At 38.5% G+C, this 18327-nt stretch overlaps 1 protein-coding gene across 1 annotated transcript; it reads right to left on the reverse strand.

The window, feature by feature from the left end:
* Positions 1-1264: 1264 nt before the first annotated feature.
* LOC117305388 (RNA polymerase-associated protein CTR9 homolog) lies at positions 1265-17090 on the reverse strand. Its single transcript, XM_033790259.1, has 22 exons — positions 17033-17090; positions 15757-15855; positions 15269-15508; positions 14730-14847; positions 14350-14439; positions 13610-13866; positions 12961-13068; positions 12029-12148; positions 11637-11843; positions 10550-10678; positions 10163-10346; positions 9216-9304; positions 8773-8958; positions 8301-8444; positions 7117-7209; positions 6004-6120; positions 4739-4956; positions 3989-4124; positions 3078-3218; positions 2765-2904; positions 2108-2314; positions 1265-1955 (listed from the first exon to the last, which is right to left on the reverse strand). Exons 1-22 carry the CDS (start codon positions 17084-17086, stop codon positions 1265-1267), a joined length of 3768 nt encoding a protein of 1255 aa, XP_033646150.1. The 5' UTR covers positions 17087-17090.
* Positions 17091-18327: the final 1237 nt, after the last annotated feature.

Below are 18327 nucleotides of genomic sequence, written 5' to 3' on the forward strand. Positions count from 1 at the left end.
CATTTTAACATTAAAGGGACCTGGCTATGTTTCCCCATCTAGACACAGTTTGGGCATGTGTGTTTGAATAGGAGAAAGTTGGCAACACTGTGACCTGAGAATCAATATTTAACCATCTTTAAGCCATTGGACACTTTCGGAACAGAACAAAAATATAAAAGTTCACAGATTTACAAATAACTTACAGGGTTTACAGAAGGTAATGGTGAAAGACTTCTCTTGACATATTATTCCATGAAATGCTTTACTTTTTGAGAAAACATGAAAACAATTATCAATTCTCGATATCGAGAATTACGGATTTATTTTAAACACATGTCATGACACGGCGACACGTGCAGAAACAAGGGTGGGTTTTCCTGTTATTTTCTCCTGACTCCGATGACCGAGAGCCTAAATTGCCTTTCAACTAGACCGATCTCACTTTGGACCTTTTGCAGGTCAACCGTTTATATATACGCTTAAACGCACAAACAGTATTACTAACTTTAAAAACTACTATTTGACAAAAGCTGTATATATAAAAGACGTTTATTCATGGTATCAGCTAGTACAGTATTGTGTATGTTACAGTGGTACCTCACCATGCCTCTTTAAAGCAAAGTAATATTTGTGTTTTTAAACTTCAACTATTCCAAAAACCAAAAAGTGCATACAAAATAAACTCACTGTAAATTGAAATTTATTTGACTTCAGTACTTGGCTATGAAAAGGTACATGTAATAAATGAAGGAGAAAAAATAACAGAAATTGTGAATTGTTTGATTGATGCCAAACTGTGTTCTTTAATCATGTTATACGGGATTGGTAGAGCTATCATAGGTACAGTTTTCTTCATTTCAGAGGGAAAACACAACAATTTGATTTTTTTACATAATTTTTCATAGGAATTGTTAAGTATACAGTACCATCACCTTCCTTTGAATATCACACAATCTCCTCCAAAAGCCACTTTCAAAACTTTGCTTATGAGCAACCACTGTAAGTTAGTGTCTTATCACTTCAAAGATTGCTTGATTGATTGATTGAGAAAAGTTTCTCCTCATTCTGCCACTTAAGAGGTTCAGGTGAGGAAGAAAACAAGAAGTTATTTTCACAAACAGGTGTAGACAAGTAACTTTGCTCTGAGAAAGGTTGTACGGCATTAATTTCAACTGCCAATCTTGTACATCACCCACTCTTAAAGTGCACATTACAAAGAAACAAAGGCGATGATAGAACTACACAATGAGAGTTATCTAAAGGAATACAAGCATCTAATCAGCTATTCGTCACTCTCTGCTGCTTCATTCTCAGACCCCGCCCCTTCAGACTCCGCCTCTTCAGACCCTGCCCCTCCAGACTCCTCCCCACCCGATCCCGCCCCTAAGGACTCCTCCCCATCCGACTCTGCCTCTACACCAGACCCTTCTTCTCCACCCGACTCCGCCCCAGACCCCGCCTCTTCGACACCTGACCCTGCCTCCTCTCCCCCAGAACCCGCCTCCTCCCCGCCAGAAACTGACCCCTCCCCACCAGACGCCGCTCCGTCCGAGCCTGCTTCATCCCCACCAGATCTGTCTCCTTCAGAGGCCGCCTCCTCATTCCCCGATTCAGCATCTGACCTCTGACCCTCACTGCCCGACCTCCGACCTTCACTTCCTGACCTCTGACCTTCACTTCCTGACCTCTGACCCTCACTGTCTGACCTCTGACCCTCACTGCCTGACCTTTGACCTTCACTACCTGACCTCTGACCCTCAGCCCCTGATTCTTCATCGCTGTCTGACTGTACCGCTTTCCTACGAGGTTTCCTTTCCCTCTCGGACTCGGATCCAGAAGTATGATTTTCAACTTCCGCTTCTGATCCTGATTTTTGTTCATCCGAGTCGCTGGAGTCTGAAGCGATACGACGGATGCGACCGCGGCCCTTGGGCGGGGATGGTTTCTGACTGCTGGAAGCTTCCTCATTGTCACTAAACCAAAACAATAAGACACAAAATTAGATATTCAATATTCAAGACCTCATTTTCAACAAAAAATATAAAAGGCAGGACGATAATTTAAAACATTTTTTGGTTTAATTTGGCATAATAAGCGAGATTTAAAAATCCTGTAATGCACTAACCTCGTCTCATCAATATGAAGTCTCTCTCCTTCAGAGTCCGAATCGCTGGACGAAACGATAGCCTTAGACTTAAACTTTCCGGGTTTCTCATCTTCAAGCCGAGATTCTCGGATCCGTTTGCGGCCGCGAGATCCTCCGCCATCGCCCGACTTGCGATCCTTGCGTTTGCGCGGAGCAGATTCCTCACTGTCTCTCGTCTTGCGAGATCTGGTTCAAAGAGAGAAGAAAGTTGATAGTTCATCTTTGTTAAGGAGACACTCTTCAAAATCATCGACAGACTCCAGAAATCTAGAGTCCTTAAAGGCAAAGTATACCTTTAGTTTTTGGAAATGTTTGATTGTTTTAATCCTATACAAACGTAGATATACACAGTACAGGGATGTGATAGGGATGATCACAAAGCATGAAAGCTTGTGAGCCCTAATGCTTCCTAGTGCGAAGCTTGCTTAGATACATTTATTTATGGTTTTGAAAGCCCTACTCAGCAATCTGGGGGGTTCATATCATATGGTTTTATCTTTCATTCTCTGAACCAAGTTATATAATATCAATGTAAAAAAAAAAAAAAGAATGGGGGGGGGGGGTTGGTTCAAAACCGAGGAAACACATCCCTGTAGTGTACAAACTTGACATTTTTCTTTTAAGTTTATTTCTAACCTTCTTCTCTTGGGCTTTGGTTTGCCATCACCGTCTCCTTCGTCGTCACTTCGTTGTTTCTTTCGTTTCTTCTTGGGTTTGGCTTCTCTCGTGTCCATGTCGCTGTCGCTGCCATCGCTGGATATCTCACCCTTGGATTTCTAGAATGAATAATTCACCCTCATGAATAATTCAACCTCATGAACAATTCAACCTCATGAATAATTCAATCTCATGAATATTTATGTCTCATGAATAATTCGGTACAAAATACCCACAAATAATTAAATTAGCATTTTTTAAGTCAATTTATTGAGTAAGTTTGTTTTCCAACCTTTCCCCGTCGTCCGCCGCCTCCCTTGCGTACTGGTTCCGGTTCTGCAACCACCAGAATATTTTTAGTCTTCTCAATGAACTGAGCTCTCTTCTCCATCAACGCTTTACTTCTCTCTTCATCTTCTTGTTTACGTGCCATCTGGAATCGGACAAATAAACAAAATAATTATAATATTCATGGCTTATTACATTTTGAGGCAAATTTGCATTGAACTGTATATGAAAATGCACGGTTTTAAAATGGTAAAACATTTCAAATCCAAGACAAAACAAGAGCATAACATTATATCAATAATGGACAAAAATAACCAAAACAAGTTTAATTAATTCTAATAGGACTTTACCTTTACTTTTAGACTAAACGTCCATGCCTAATCACTATACTGATACACGCTACAATCATAGGATCTTAACCGTTTCAACCCAACTCTTTTTTGGCATCTTTGCGTCACATGCTCAGGTTAATAATTATAACTACTGGGTTGGGGCTTAATTTTTGGATCCATAACTACGAAAAATTCAACAGTGTAAAAATATCAAAATGACAAATAAATGATAACAAACACATTATAAACAAGTTTAAATAGCATTCCTGTTAACAACTCTTAGCTGTTTAATATTGTAAGACCAGAAATAGAAATAGAATAGTAGAATATATAGCAAGACAGTTCTCTAAAGAACAAACTCTACATGGCAAGTAGATATACACCGCAAACCCCTAAAATATATATTACACGCAATGCCTCAAATCATATTTAAAAACAGAATGGTTCAAAGAAATAATTGCCTGAGATTTTGTTTTCACTGGTAACCCTGCAAAACAATGGTTTCTCCCTAAAAAATAGAATCATCCCTGTTTGTTTGTGCACCAAGACTATACCAACTGTTCAAAATAGGGGTGTTCCTTACATGTTGCTCCATCTGTTTTTGTCTGAGCGCATCTCGTTCTTGATCTTGACGTTGTCTTAGGACTCTTTCTTCCTCATCTTGACGTCTCGCACGTCCCACATGATACTGAGCCTGACTCAGAAGATCAGAGCATTGCCTGTCCAGGAAAGAAACCAAAAAATATATAAAGATTAATAGCAATAATAAAAAACCTAAATTTAATTTGAATTATAATAATAATTTATTCATTTATAAAGGGCAGATTCCAATTAAGTTTTGTTCAAATGCACTGAACAATAAAGTATTAATAAAAAATACAAGAAACTACACTATACAAATATACCCACAAGTGCTTTTACACACATTAAAATGAATAAAGGAAACAGCAATGAATTACTTTTAAAATGATTAGTATTGATAAGTTCTACTACTTTCTAGGGAGCCATTCCAAAAACTCAAATATGAAATAATGAAAGTTCTAAAATGCTTCACAAACCAAATAAGTTTTGAGGTCTGTCAATTTACCTTGCCTCGACCGTGGCTTGGGCCAGATCAAAGTTCTCAAACGGCTTCAGAAAGGGACCAAACATCTAAAACGCTTCAAGCAGAAACCAAAGTTGTAAATAAGTTTGGAGGTCTTCCCCTTACCTTGCCTCGCCCATGGCTTGGGCCAGATCAAAGTTCTCAAACGGCTTCAGAAAGGGACCAAAGATCTAAAACGCTTCAAGCTGAAACCAAAGTTCTAAATAAGTTTAGCGGTCTGCCCCTTACCTTGCCTCGACCACAGCTTGTGCAAGATCAAACTTCATCCGATCACCATGTTTACTGAGGTACGTGAAGTAGCGTTGCGCCGTCTCAAGCTCAGACACGGCGCTCAGTACAGTCTTCAAGTGACTCTTCTCATCCTTCAGGACTGCCATGGCAATGCGCTGAAGCACGAGGGCGATATTGTACAGAACGAGGGAATCATGGGGTGCAACACGACGAGCCTGTGTTTGTAAGCAATAATACAAAATGAATAATATCAGGCTTGAGAATTGGTCGTTGAAAAATAGAAACATTTTATAAAATACAATGGGAAACCTATGTACACATTATGAAGGCTCTTATAATAGACTTTTCATGCTTCATTATTAATTTTGTAAAGAGTAATAATAATAAATATAATAATAATATCTAGCATGAGAAGTGGTCCTTGGTAAAAAATAGTGTAGCGTCTTTTATGTACCCTTAACTTTTATCAACACATGAGGGCGCTGTTTGTTTACATCGTTTTTATGCTACGCCATCTTCTCACAATCAATAGAGTGTGTGTGAACTATTATTAAAAAGATCTTTTCGGATCAAAGAACATCGTCGTTCCAGATTGCCCTTCCAGCAAGAATACTCAGCCGTAGGTGAGTGTAACAATTGATGATACATATTAAACCTCAAGAACCTACAGTAGCATAACCTCAAGAACCTACAATAGGAACATGTGTATGCAGTACTAGGGTAGACCTACAAGAACACATGGTGTAAACATACTTTTTAGGCCTCATTAATAATAGTTGTCTGATTTTGTTCGAGGGCAAAACAGAATCATAAAAAAAAATTAAAAAGGAAGAATAGCATGCCTGTAATATAAAGCATTTGTAAAGCACACCACAAATTTGTCAATACGGCTTACAGAAGAAGAAAAAGTCAAAACCATAAACTACATTAATATGTTATAAAATTTAGGACAGTTGGAGTCAACAATAAACACACCAAAAGATAATATTTAATTAACATCAAGAAACAGATCAGCTGTGACCACTAAAAAATGATGCTAACAAACACAGGAACAGGTGCCCTTAAACTGAAAATACAAAAATAAATACAACCAAGAGATCAAATGCACAAAGCCAATTCCAATTATACTGTGAAATGACTTCATTCACACTTGAGGTACATTTACAGGAATGTTCAAGTAGAAAGAAATATGAACTCATAAATAAAAAATATTCCCTACAAAAATTAATTGAAAATGGATGGATTTAAATAACTGGTGTAACCTTGAGTAGAGCTTGTTTGCATTCCTTGAGTTTGCCAGCTTTGAGGTAAGCTCTGCCTAGGTATGTCAAGACCTCCGTGTTGTGGTGCTTGAAGAACTTCTTGATGCAGTTTTCATACTGTCAATAAAACAAAATGAAATATTAATACAATAATGATTAGTTGTTTCTTCTTCTGTCTGTTTGTCCCTTTTCACACCAATCCACCTTTATGATCTAGTTTAGTTTAGTTTAATTTAGTTAAAGGCAGTGGACACTATTGGTAATTACTCAAAATAATCGTTAGCATAAAACCTTACTTGGTGACAAGTAACGGGGAGAGGTTGATAGTATAAAACATTGTGAGAAACGGCTCCCTCTGAAGTAACCTAGTTTTCGAGAAAGAAGTAATTTTCCACGAATTTGATTTCGAGACCTCAGATTTAGAATTTGAGGTCTCGAAATCAAACATCTAAAAACACACAACTTTGTGTGACAAGGGTATTTTTTTCTTTCATTATTATCTCGCCAGTTCGACGACCGATTGAGCTCAAATTTTCACAGGTTTGTTATTTTATGCATAAGTTGAGATACACCAAGTGAGACGACTGGTCTTTGACAATTGCCAATAGTGTCTTTAATTAACTTTATTGCACAAACATCAAAATACATTGTGGGACAAAAGGGAAACATGAACAGACACGCAGACCCACTAAATAGGGACCCTTGATCACACATTAGAATAAAACAAACAGGCAGAGGCAACAGGAAAAATGCAAAAAATAACTGTAGAAAACGTGGAACTATATCTATAGTAAAAAAGATGACCAAAATCACTTTAAAAATATACAATAAATTTAAACTTTATAGACGTGCATTCTCCATCGCTGGTCTTCGCACCTGGAACTCACTCCCAACAAATATCCGGAACGCTTCTTTTGAAAGGACTTTTAAAAACACATCTGTTTAATCGTTCCATCTAATGTGTTTTTGATTCTGTCACTTTTTGTATTTTTGCTCAATATTCATTTCTCTCTTTTTGGTTTTTGGTTGCATTATCCCTAGCACTTTGTATCCTTTGGAAAAGGCGCTCTATAAATACGATAACAAATACTGGACATGATGAGAGTTTCTTACCATCTGAATAGCGCTGATATATTGTTTCTGCTCCACGTAAATATGGGCTAGATTCAACCACACGTCCGACATATCAGCTGTAGCCTCGCGAACCTGCAAACAAAAAAGAACAACAAGAAAGAATATTGACTGGGATGAAATTTGACGAATGTGAAAGAACTGTGAGGAAAACGGGAGGACCTGGAGACAAATTCTTGTGGAGAGAGAACCAACGCTTAACTCTACTTACAATTAAAGACACTGGACACCTCCGGTAATTGTCAAAGACCAGTCTTCTCATTTGGTGTATCTCAACATATGCATAAAAATAACAAAACTGTGAAAGTTTGAGCTCAATTGGTCGTCGAAGTTGCAAGATAACCATGAAAGAAAAAACACCCTTGTCACACGACGTTGTGTGCTTTTAGATGCTTGATAATTCTGAGGCCTCGAAATCAAATTAGTGGAAAATTACTTCTTTTACAAAAACTACATTACTTCAGAGGGAGCTACTTCTCACAATGTTTATACTATCAACAGCTCTCCATTGCTCGTTACCAAGTAAATTTTTATGCTAACATTTGTTTTGAGTAATTACCAATAGTGTCCAGTGCCTTTAAATAACATAATATAAAAAAGGTTGATCTTATACAATTATCAATTTATAATCCACTCTGGAAACTGACTGGGTAAATTTACTAGAGCGGAATTTACTAGAGCGGGATTTGAACCAATGAACTTCGGATTAACGTGCCACCACTCTACCAACTGTAATCATAATCAGATGAAAGTTTAGGATAGGAACTTCTAAAATAATGTAAAAAGCGTAAAAGCACCGATTAAGGTGATTAGTCACATGACTAATAGTAATAATAATAATAACAAATTCTTATATAGCGCATTTCACAATAACCGTATCAATGCGCTTTACATTAGTGCCCTGGTCATAGGGCCAATAAACATCCCTTTAAACTTTCTCAGCTCCCCTGGGAATATACAGCCCTGAGCTGCCTCTGGCAAGGGGCGTGTTAGAAAAAGCCACTGGAGCGCTACAGTAGCCCAGGGTTGTAAATATTATTGGCCCACTGACCAGGGCACTAATGTATTAAGCGCATTGAGACGTTATTGTGAATGCGCAATATAAGAAGTGGCTATTATTATAGTTAGAATTAATATTGTTATTATTATTGAATTTGGCCACTTACCTGAGAGAAGACGTCTCTAGATTCTCGGATGTAGCCCTTCATAGCCAAGATTGCACCGATTCCGTTGGCTGCAAACAGGTTCCTGCCGTCGTTACGTAAAACTTGTTTGTACATGGCCAGTGCTCTGTCCTGGTGACGCTTCTCCTACAATAATCGAGACATATTAATGTTAGGATGATACCCAGTTGTACCCAATTGTTCCCGTTTTAAATGCTGCTCCATTAATACTGGTGCCTTAAACGCCCATTAAGTACCCAGTTGTACCCACAAATTCCCTCAAATACAAACAATTCCAGATTTCAGAGCCCTGTCCTCGGTTTCAATTCCCAAAATACCCATTTATCAACAAGTTGTATCCCAAACATAAAAAACCCAAAATAAAACCCATAACATACCCATTTACGCCAACATCATACCTACCAAACACCAATAACATACCCAATTTCACCCTTTACACCCCAACTAAACGCACCTTTTCCTTGTCTCTTGTGGGTTGATACAGCGTCTGTAGCCATACATTACCCAGTGACAGCAGGGAATAGGAATCATTCGCGGTGGCCGGCTGTTTGAGAATTCGTTCAAACTTCTTCTGTCCCGGTCCCCACTCTTGTTTAGCGAGATGAAGGTTGCCAATGAGAGACCACGCGTCTGGATGATCCTAGGGTTCAAACAATTATTTTTAAAATTATTTATTTTGAAATATTGTTATTATTTTGTTACTTTTGTTTTACTAATTATTTTGAATTACTCTTCAAAAAAAAAAAAAAAAAAAAAAAAAAAAAATGAGTTTTTGAATTATTGATATAATTTTACGAATACTTTATTGTTACAACCAACCCCGTCATTACTACGTTGTGGACACATTCTTCCCACTTTAATTATATTACATGAATTATGAATAAACTGATCCAATACCTGGTTAATTTGCAGAGCTTCTTTGAACCAATCGGATGCCTCGTAGATCTGCCCTCGATCACGAGCCATGCAACCCAGACGCAAGTAGCCTAAAAAAGGAAATATTCATTTGATCAATTATAACCATCAGCCAATAAGCAATAATCAATGAACATTTGGGATTTGCAGTTCTGGTTATTGCTTAGGTTGTGTGGCGAGTAAATAATAATCTATGTTTGATATTCAAGACTCATATGTCAAGTGTCCTGGCCGAGCGGTTAAGAGCACCGGATTCAAGCTCTGGTGTTTGATCAGCAGAGTGTGGGTTCGAGTCCCGGTCGTGACACTTGCTACGTAAAATTGGGGAGGTAGTGCTTTCTGCTCTACCGGCCAGGCTTTGGACTGATGATACCCAAGCCTACATTCGTATAGACTGTAAAAGGGGTAACCCTGTTTCAGCCCTAGGAGTAAGTGGCAATGGCCTCTGGAAAATAAATAGTTGTAGCCCACACCTTGAAGTGGCCTTCAGGCCTTGTGTGTCTGGTGACTTGCATAACCCCCCCCCAAAAAAAAAAAAAAACCTTCCCCCAAAACCAACAATCATTGTTAGGTGAGGTTTGCGGAAGTACAATCAATGTTTTGCTTCTGGAATCTGAAGACGATCCGAGCATACTGATCAAGGCGTTGAGTTGTCAACCACCATTTGTTTTTCCACAACCAACACTAACCCAAGAGATTTATACATGGTGCTAGCGCAAACCTCAACTAGTTATACTCACACTATGCCAAGTTTCAAATCCTACTTAATAACCATTCTATAACCACTCAATAATACATATTAAATAATGTTATAAACAGTAACCACTAACACAGCAATTATTAAACTTCCATTTTCAAAAAAATAGTCTTTAAATTCATCCACCTTCTTCATCCCCAACCCCCCCCCCCAAAAAAAAAACCCAACTCACAATCAACGTAGTTAGGATGCTCTCTCAAGACATCTTTGTAAAGTTTCTCGGCCTTGTCGAATTGAAACATGATCTCAAAGAGACGAGCGAGATTGTAGGACACCGAGACGGAGATTGCGCCGTAATACGTCTCATCGTGCTCCGCCTCAAAATGGGCGCGCTTCAGAGACGCTTCGTAGTAGCGCTGGAAAAGAAAAAGAATCACATTTGAAAAAAGGACTGATGAAATCTTTGTGTTTCAAAAGAAAGGCAATCCTGAAATGAAATCCCACCTTCACCAGAAAAAGGTGAAATGAGAGGAAATTTTTGAAGGTTGGTTTCGCTCCAAAGCTGTTAAGGGCAATCAGGTTGGCTCAGTGGTTTTTGTCCAGCTCTCTTTCTTCCTACCTTCGCCTCTGGTTGATTTCCAAGACGGAAGTGCAAAGCTCCGACGTTGTTCAGAATTTCGGGTGGGACGTCTGCCTGGACTTTTTCTTTAAGAATCCTAGTTGCTGTGCCGTAAGCTGTCAGGGCTCCCTAAAAACATGTAACAGAAGAAAACAAACAAGTCAGAAAAAGACAGTGCAGATCTGTTTGAATGGTTCTCAAGAAAAAGAACTATTAAGTTTTATTAGGAGCACAATTGCGACGTCTTCACATGGTGTTAGGCAAAGAGAAGGAAACTGTTAAAATGCACCACTTTCTCAGCCTCAAGAACTGTTTGATCAATAATAGTTAAAAAAAAATCAAGAATTTATACTTGAATAAGCACTCAAAAATAAAACTCAAAATTACTGTCAGCAATTTGAAGCCTCCTGTATTAAAAAAAAAAAAACTTTGTTGATGTATGTCATTTAAAGGGGCTGTATCGTCATGATCAAAGCAAAGAATGTGGCGTGGAATAACTCTCACCCAGTTACTGCCCACAAGCACCCTCTCTCCATTTCATACCTATGGAGGTTGTGCGCGCACCTGATGTAACTCTATGAGAGTTCAAAATACCATGAACACCCACAGGCCTACCTTGATCATGACAACAAGCTCCCTTTATATGGAAGTGTCGTGGCCGAGCGGTTAAGAGCACCGAATTCAAGCTCTGGTGTTTCTGATCAGCAGAGTGTGGGTTCGAATCCCCAGCCGTGACACTTGTGTCCTTAAGCAAGACACTTCACCATTGCTACGTCCTTCGGATGGGGCGTTAAGCTGTTGGTCCCAGGTGTTATGTAACGCATGTAAAAGAACCCAGTGCACTTATCGAAAAGAGAAGGGGTTCGCCCCGGTGTTCCTGGTCCGATCGGCAGCAAATTGCGCCACAGCACCTTATAAAACATTACATGGTGCTATCAGAATTAGGTCTCATAATTCAAACGTAGTCCCACATCTTGCAGGAAATACTGTATAATACAGCGCCAGGAGCGCACTGAGTGACAGACATGTGCGCTATTGAGAAGCCACGATTATTATTATTATTTTTATAAAATGTGAAAGAACATACTGGTACGTCAGTGAGTTCCAAGATCTGAGCCAACTCAATCCACGCCTCGACATCTTCCGGGAACTGATCGACGACCTTCTGGAGATGACCCTTGGCCGTCTCCCTCTTGGTCTCATCGCTGGATGTTGCGTAGAGCGACCCAAGGATCTTCATTGTCTCATAGTTACCGGGTTGGGCTTTAAGGACCTTCTCAAAGCACTGGGCGGCCTGGGTTTTTGAAGAATTAAGGGAAACAATAAATGAAAAATAACTGTATGATTTTTTTAAACGTAATCTGGAGAAGCTTTGCAACAGATCTCAACATTTAGATAAAAATTAATACTTCACCCAGAGTGAGATTTACTAGTATCTTTCCTTCCCAAACAAAATCCAAAATTAATTAAGCCACTCACGTTCTCACTGTCCCCGCGGTGGATGTACATCTGCCCCAAACCAAAGTGCGGCAAAACAAAAGCCGTGGATGCAAACTGGGTGGCTTGGTAGTAGTACTGGAAAGCTTGGTCATGATCATTCTGTAGAAGGGAGAGGTTGATAGTATAAAACATTGTGAGAAACGGCTCCCTCTGAAGTGCCATAGTTTTCGAGAAAGAAGTAATTTTCCACGAACTTGATTTCGAGACCTCAAGTTTAGAACTTGAGGTCTCGAAATCAACCATCTCAACGCACAGAACTTTGTGTGACAAGGGTGTTTTTTCTTTCATTATTATCTCGCAAGTTCGATGACCGATTGAGCTCAAATTTTCACAGGTTTGTGTTTGTATGCATATGTTGAAATACACCAACTGTGAAGGCTAGTCTTTGACAATTACCAATAGTGTCCACTGTCTTTAAAGGGTCTATGTAACTTTTGTAGGACAAAAAACACAATGTCCACAGATTTACACTAAACTTACACAGTTTGAAGATAACGATAGTAGAAAGCTTCCCTGAAAATATTACGTGCTGAGGTGCTGTAGTTTTTGCGAAATGAGTAAAACAATGTCATTTAACATGGGCATCGGGGCTAATTTCTTAGTGCTGCTTAAATGGTAAAGCCAATTTTCGTCCTATTTATAATAATAACAATTGGTTTTTAATATAGCGTCTTACATAACAAAAAATCTCAAAACGTTTCAAAGACATTTTTTTACATATTTTAAACATTAAGCTAAAAAGAGATAAGCAAAAATACAGCAAGAATATTTAATTGTACAATGAGACCAACACAAACTATAGCAAACAATTTGATAAAAATTAAGCATATTTCACAGGTTAGCAAGAAAACCAGCTTGTGCCTTCACCATAAAATTGCGATGTTCTGCCATTCATTTTTAGGAATTCTTACCTGTACATGGAAGGCTCTTGCGAGCTGGTAGCAACTCTCGGCCTGGATAGCTTCATTGTCTGTATTATGGAATGCATGCAGAGCTAGATGTTGCACCTTCGTATAATCCTGGTTAAATTACAAATAAAACCTGGTTAATGACTGATTCAATAATCTAGGTTACTAACAAATAAAACTTTGCTACTGATAAATTTATCCTGGTTAATGACAAAATTAATCCTTGGTAATGATGATATATCTTTATTTTAGATCAGGTAATAAGAATCCAGGTTAGCTACATATAAAACCTTGTGTTTGACAAATTAACCTTGGTTATTATTCAATTCTAGTTATGTGAAGTGACTCAGCCGTAACCAATAGCCAATATATTATTGCAATAATCAAAAACCAGCAACTAACAACCATGAGGATTGTGTTAAACTCAGAGAAATAAATGTTTTCCTCCAATTGGATAGTCACTTGGCCAAAGAAATGTTGGCAAATAAAAGCAACTCTTGGGGCCTTTTCCAAACCTAGGATGCTCCAGGATGTACCCCCATTAATTTTGAGGCAGTGTGCATTTCATTTTGCGCAGTGCTTCAAAACAAAAATGGAGCCCCAAGACGGAGTCTGAGCCGAGATTTGGAAAAAGCTTCTCGACGGACATTACCTTCTTGAAGAAGAAATGATTGGCGAGATGGTTGAGAACCATCGGGTTACTGGAGTCTATTGTATACGCCTTGGAGAGGAGCTGAACCCCGGTCCGTATAGAATCTGTTGCTTTACTGTTGATTTCTAGAATGGCAAGGCCAACGATGGCGCCCACACATTTCGGATCGAGCTCCAGGGCCCGCTCGAAGGCCAGGCGTGCTTTCTCTGGTTTGCTCAGCTTATTGAAGCAGTGGCCCATACCCAGGCGAACAGCAGCTGTGTTTGATACAATCAAAGTAATGAAATTGTCAAAAAATTTCTTTAATCACTGAATGCAGGCCTGTATGCTTCGTTTTTGAAAGGGCAAGGGCACCAAGGCATTTTCTCTTTGGCAAAGGGCACCCTATGAGAAAGTTGTAAATTTCTACTGGAGCATTTCAAGGGCACCAAGGCAATGGCAAGGGGCAACGGAGGCAATCGCCTCCGTTGCCTCCGTGAAGTATCAGGCCTGCTGAATGAATCCCGTGTCGTGGTCGATCGGTTGAGGTCACCGAACCCAAGCTCTGATGTTGTCAGCCGCAGAGTACCAGTTTGATACTCGGCAAAATCTAAAAAATGCAACCATCTTTTGAAATGAAATTTTCTCAGGGTAGTTTCATCGTATATGTAATTAAAACAATCAAACGATTCCAAATACCAAAGGTATACTTCCCATTTAAATATTATAGATTCATTTTGAGACAGTTGATATGATCGCACCTGGGCAGCTCGGGTTTGTCCTCAGAGCCTTCTTGTAGAACGCCAACGCTCCTCTGTAGTCTTTCTTATTGAAGGATATACAAGCTTTGCCTAAAAAAAGATGGAAATACGATACAGGGAAATGAAATATTTGGTTATAGTGTACAAAATATTATAATAATAATAATAATAATAACTACTGAAATGTGAGTTATACTTTTGATTAGAAAAAAAAAAAAAAAAGTTTCAAAGTTATCAGTGACATTTCTAGATCATCTACTCCCAAGTTTCCTGACATTGCTTTAAGTGATCTTCATTTTCTGTTTACGTTCCAGTTTTGTGCTAGCTGTTTGCTTGATTGTCATGGCGATGCAAACAATGATAGTGCCGTGATAGCTTACCCAGCAAAGCTGGAATGTTATTCTGCGACTGGTTAAGGACAAAGTTGAACTGCGCGTCGGCCTGGTCCATCTTATCACCCTCAAGAAGGCAAAAACAAGCACGTCCAAGAAGATGGTTCTGAAAAAAAGAAAAGAAGTAAAAAAAAGGAAAAGTTTATAAGTAGGATTTGAAACTTGGCATTGTGGAAACACGATATGGAAGGGTTTGGTTCTGAAAAGAACCATTGGTTTCAACTGGATGTTTCGTTCAGTATGCTCTGATCGTCTTCTGGAGAAAGCTTATAAACAAGTTGAGCACCACCATCGTTGGTGACCTTTAGCAACCATAGGCGAGTGGTTTTATAATGGCGGACAAAGCAGACAGTATTATTTTCTTGCCACAAATATATTTATAGTGTAATTTCAGTGGTTGATAATGCAGTCAGATGGGGTTAAAATAACAACAATGCAGAGCTTGCTGGAAAAGAAAAAAACATGGCACTGCATGATCAATCATTCCTGGCACGAGGTTGAGTGCCCTCCTTTGATTTTTTCCATACCTGATCATACATGATGATTTTATCAGCCATCGTATACAGCAACGTCGCCTGAGTGAACAAATCCTTCTTTGAATCCTTGTTCTTTTCCTTCCGTGCCTGTTGGACGTAGTAGGCGGCCAGCGTGTCCAACGCCGTCATCTGATCCTTCTCATTGCCGGGGTAGTCTAAGTTGGCATCCGACTGCCAAGACGCAAAGATTTTGACGAAGTCGTCCACTTGGCTCTGTTTGTAGTACTCCAGCTGCAGCGAAAAAATCAGGTCAACAATTTTAAGAGACTTAACAAAGCTTGTTGTCCAAGAGCAAGGCATTTTAATATAATTGATTCTCTCCACCAGGCGTACCATTTGGTACTGGCGAAAGCGGCGGAGTAACCTACAATGGAAAGGCATCGTGAATGATGAGAATCCAGTAAATAAACACTGGCTTGATGAGCCATATTGGCTCGGGCAGACATTAAATAAGACCTTGAGTAGAGTGGTTTTCTTACCCCCAGGGCCAGCCAAGTATGAAGAGGAGCATTTTCTTGCTTTAAGATGCTCAAGACTTCCTCTCCTTCCGGCAGCTGATCGAGGTCCAACTCGATGACCTGAGAGGAACAAGAAAGATTATTTGATTGAAGAAATTTTCAACCTTTAAGTCTTGTATATAAAAAATAGGGGCCTAAAAATGAATTATTTGATAGGTAAGCTTTTGATTATCATTATCTTGTGTTTTGTGTCATAAAAAGTACCCCAAAAGTACCCAAATCCTTTAAGTTCGTTTACAAACATCAGTCAGTCCATTTTTCAATTAAATTCAATTAAATTCAATTTAATTCAATTCAAATCTTTGTTCATCATGCCCAGCGTGAAAATCACTTTCTCGTTTTGTACATTAAAATACAGTAACTATTTAAAAATAGTAGAACAGTATGTACCACAGAAATTAAAACAGCAACAATAAAATATCACGTGACACAAATAAATAGTTTTAAAATACACCGGTAATTAAAATATCCATCAAAACAGAAAACAAAACAGAATAATGTACATTATAATAAATAACATTAAAATGATAAACAAAGTACAAAAATATTATTATTATAATCTACATTTCAATTTCATAGATCAAGAAATGCCCCCACACAGTTTAAAATAAATACATAGGAACCCATACTTATTTTACTCAACCAATTCTAAACCCACGCTGCACTTTTTTCGGAAAGTTTCCATATGGCGCCACCACTTTTTCATTCGATATGAAATAATATAGTATCTATTTACCTAAATGAGATATCCCCTTTTGGGATAACTTTCCGTATGGCGCCACCACTTTTTTACTAATTTTTACAAAAAGGGATATATCATTATCAATCAGGTAAATAAGTTCCTATATTATTTTATATCGAATGAAAAAGTGGTGGCGCCATACGGAAACTTTTCCCCTTTTTGTAAAAATGAGTGAAAAAGTGGTGGCGCAATACGGAAAGTTATCCCTTTTGTCTCACGTATGGCCATTGCATTGGCAATTGCCAGTTCATGAGTTTGTAATTTTGTTGTTGCCGCCGCCACTGCTCTGTAAATTGATGACGCATTGAATACGCATGGGACTTTCTGACAATACAATAATGAATTATTTTCTTGCTTACGAAAACTTAACTGCACGTATTGCCATCATTCCACCAACCTCACAACATACTAAACCATAGACAACACTCATGTACACTTCATATTTGCAAAACGCTAGATATTTATACGAAACACGCAGAGGAAATCCCAACAAACCTCGTCCGTGTCCCGGAGCGGAATCTCCACATAACGCAGCTGCACGGTGGCCATCTTAGAAGTTACTCAGACTATTTCGTTCCCAGGTGTATTTTATTGAAACTTCTATCAAAAACTAATGGGGACGAGCGAGAATAGCACATTTGACGGGCACGATCGTGATAGAATCGTTTGATGAAGCTTAGCAACTTCTGTAAATGTGAAATATGAACATAATTTGTTGTAGATGACTTCTGAGAGAAATATTTATACAATAAACCTTTTGAAATGTCTGTTTAGTTGTATTTTTGTATGTTTTTTTTTGTAAAAAAAGTACTCATTTGTGACTAAAAGAATCTGGCAGCCTTGAGACAAACCACCAGGCTGAAGTTATCCGCGTTTCTGGCCCGATTTCGGGCCAGATTTTCAACGCAGCAACCGAGTACAGCTGGCCGCGCATTCCGGGAAATATGAAGAAATAGACCCCATGCAGTAAAAGGTGGTAGAATTTTGGTCTCCCATCCTTTCTGATTTTAACGAATTTTTTAATCATGTGTAACCAAAATTAAATTGGATTCACATTTCTGAAAGAATGTATCAATGAGCAAATCCAGAGGTTGAATAGGAATAATTGGTTGCGTAATAAATTAGTAATTAACCGCCGCAATTAAGACCTCATAATACAGACCATAAAAAACAGCTGATAAAAAACTTGCACTCACCCCAAATTAAATGTACCCTTCATAATGCAAAAAAAGTTTTTTTTTTTCAATAATCTTATAGATCATACTTCTGGGCACACTTAATTTTGGAGGAAGCTAAATCGGTTCACTAATTAGTACCTAATTAGCCGCTTGAAAACACGCCATTTTTCACCATACGTTAACCGTATAGCACCTGTACAGTAATATAATTTCAAGAATGCATTCACGGTAAAGTAAATGTACCCTTCATGATACCGAAAAAGTGGAATTTTATTCCATTATCTAATAGAACATACTTCTAGGCACACTTAATTTTGGAGGAAGCTAAAACGGTTCACTAATTAGTACTTAATTAGCCGTTTGAAAACACGCCTTTTTCTACTATACGTTAACCGTATAGCACCTGCACAGTCATCTTAATTTTAAGAATGCCTTCACGGTAAAGTAAATGTGCCCTTCGTGTTGAATAAAAAGTGGAATTTTATTATCAAATCTGATAGACCATACCTCTGGGCACACTTAATTTTGGAGGAAGCTAAATCGGTTCACTAATTAGTACATAATTAGCCGTTTGAAAACACGCCTTTTTCTACTATACGTTAACCGTATAGC

This window comes from Asterias rubens, chromosome 22 (assembly GCF_902459465.1).
Source record: "Asterias rubens chromosome 22, eAstRub1.3, whole genome shotgun sequence".
Lineage (NCBI taxonomy): Eukaryota > Metazoa > Echinodermata > Asteroidea > Forcipulatida > Asteriidae > Asterias > Asterias rubens.

Coding starts and splice junctions, on each gene's coding strand:
- LOC117305388 (XM_033790259.1), bottom strand. CDS start 17,086: ATGGCCACCGTGCAGCTGCGTTATGTGGAGATTCCGCTCCGGGACACG. Junction 4,957..6,003: donor GCAAACAAGCTCTACTCAAG/GTTACACCAGTT, acceptor TTACAAACACAG/GCTCGTCGTGTTGCACCCCA. Junction 2,905..3,077: donor GCGGCGGACGACGGGGAAAG/GTTGGAAAACAA, acceptor TATTCATTCTAG/AAATCCAAGGGTGAGATATC.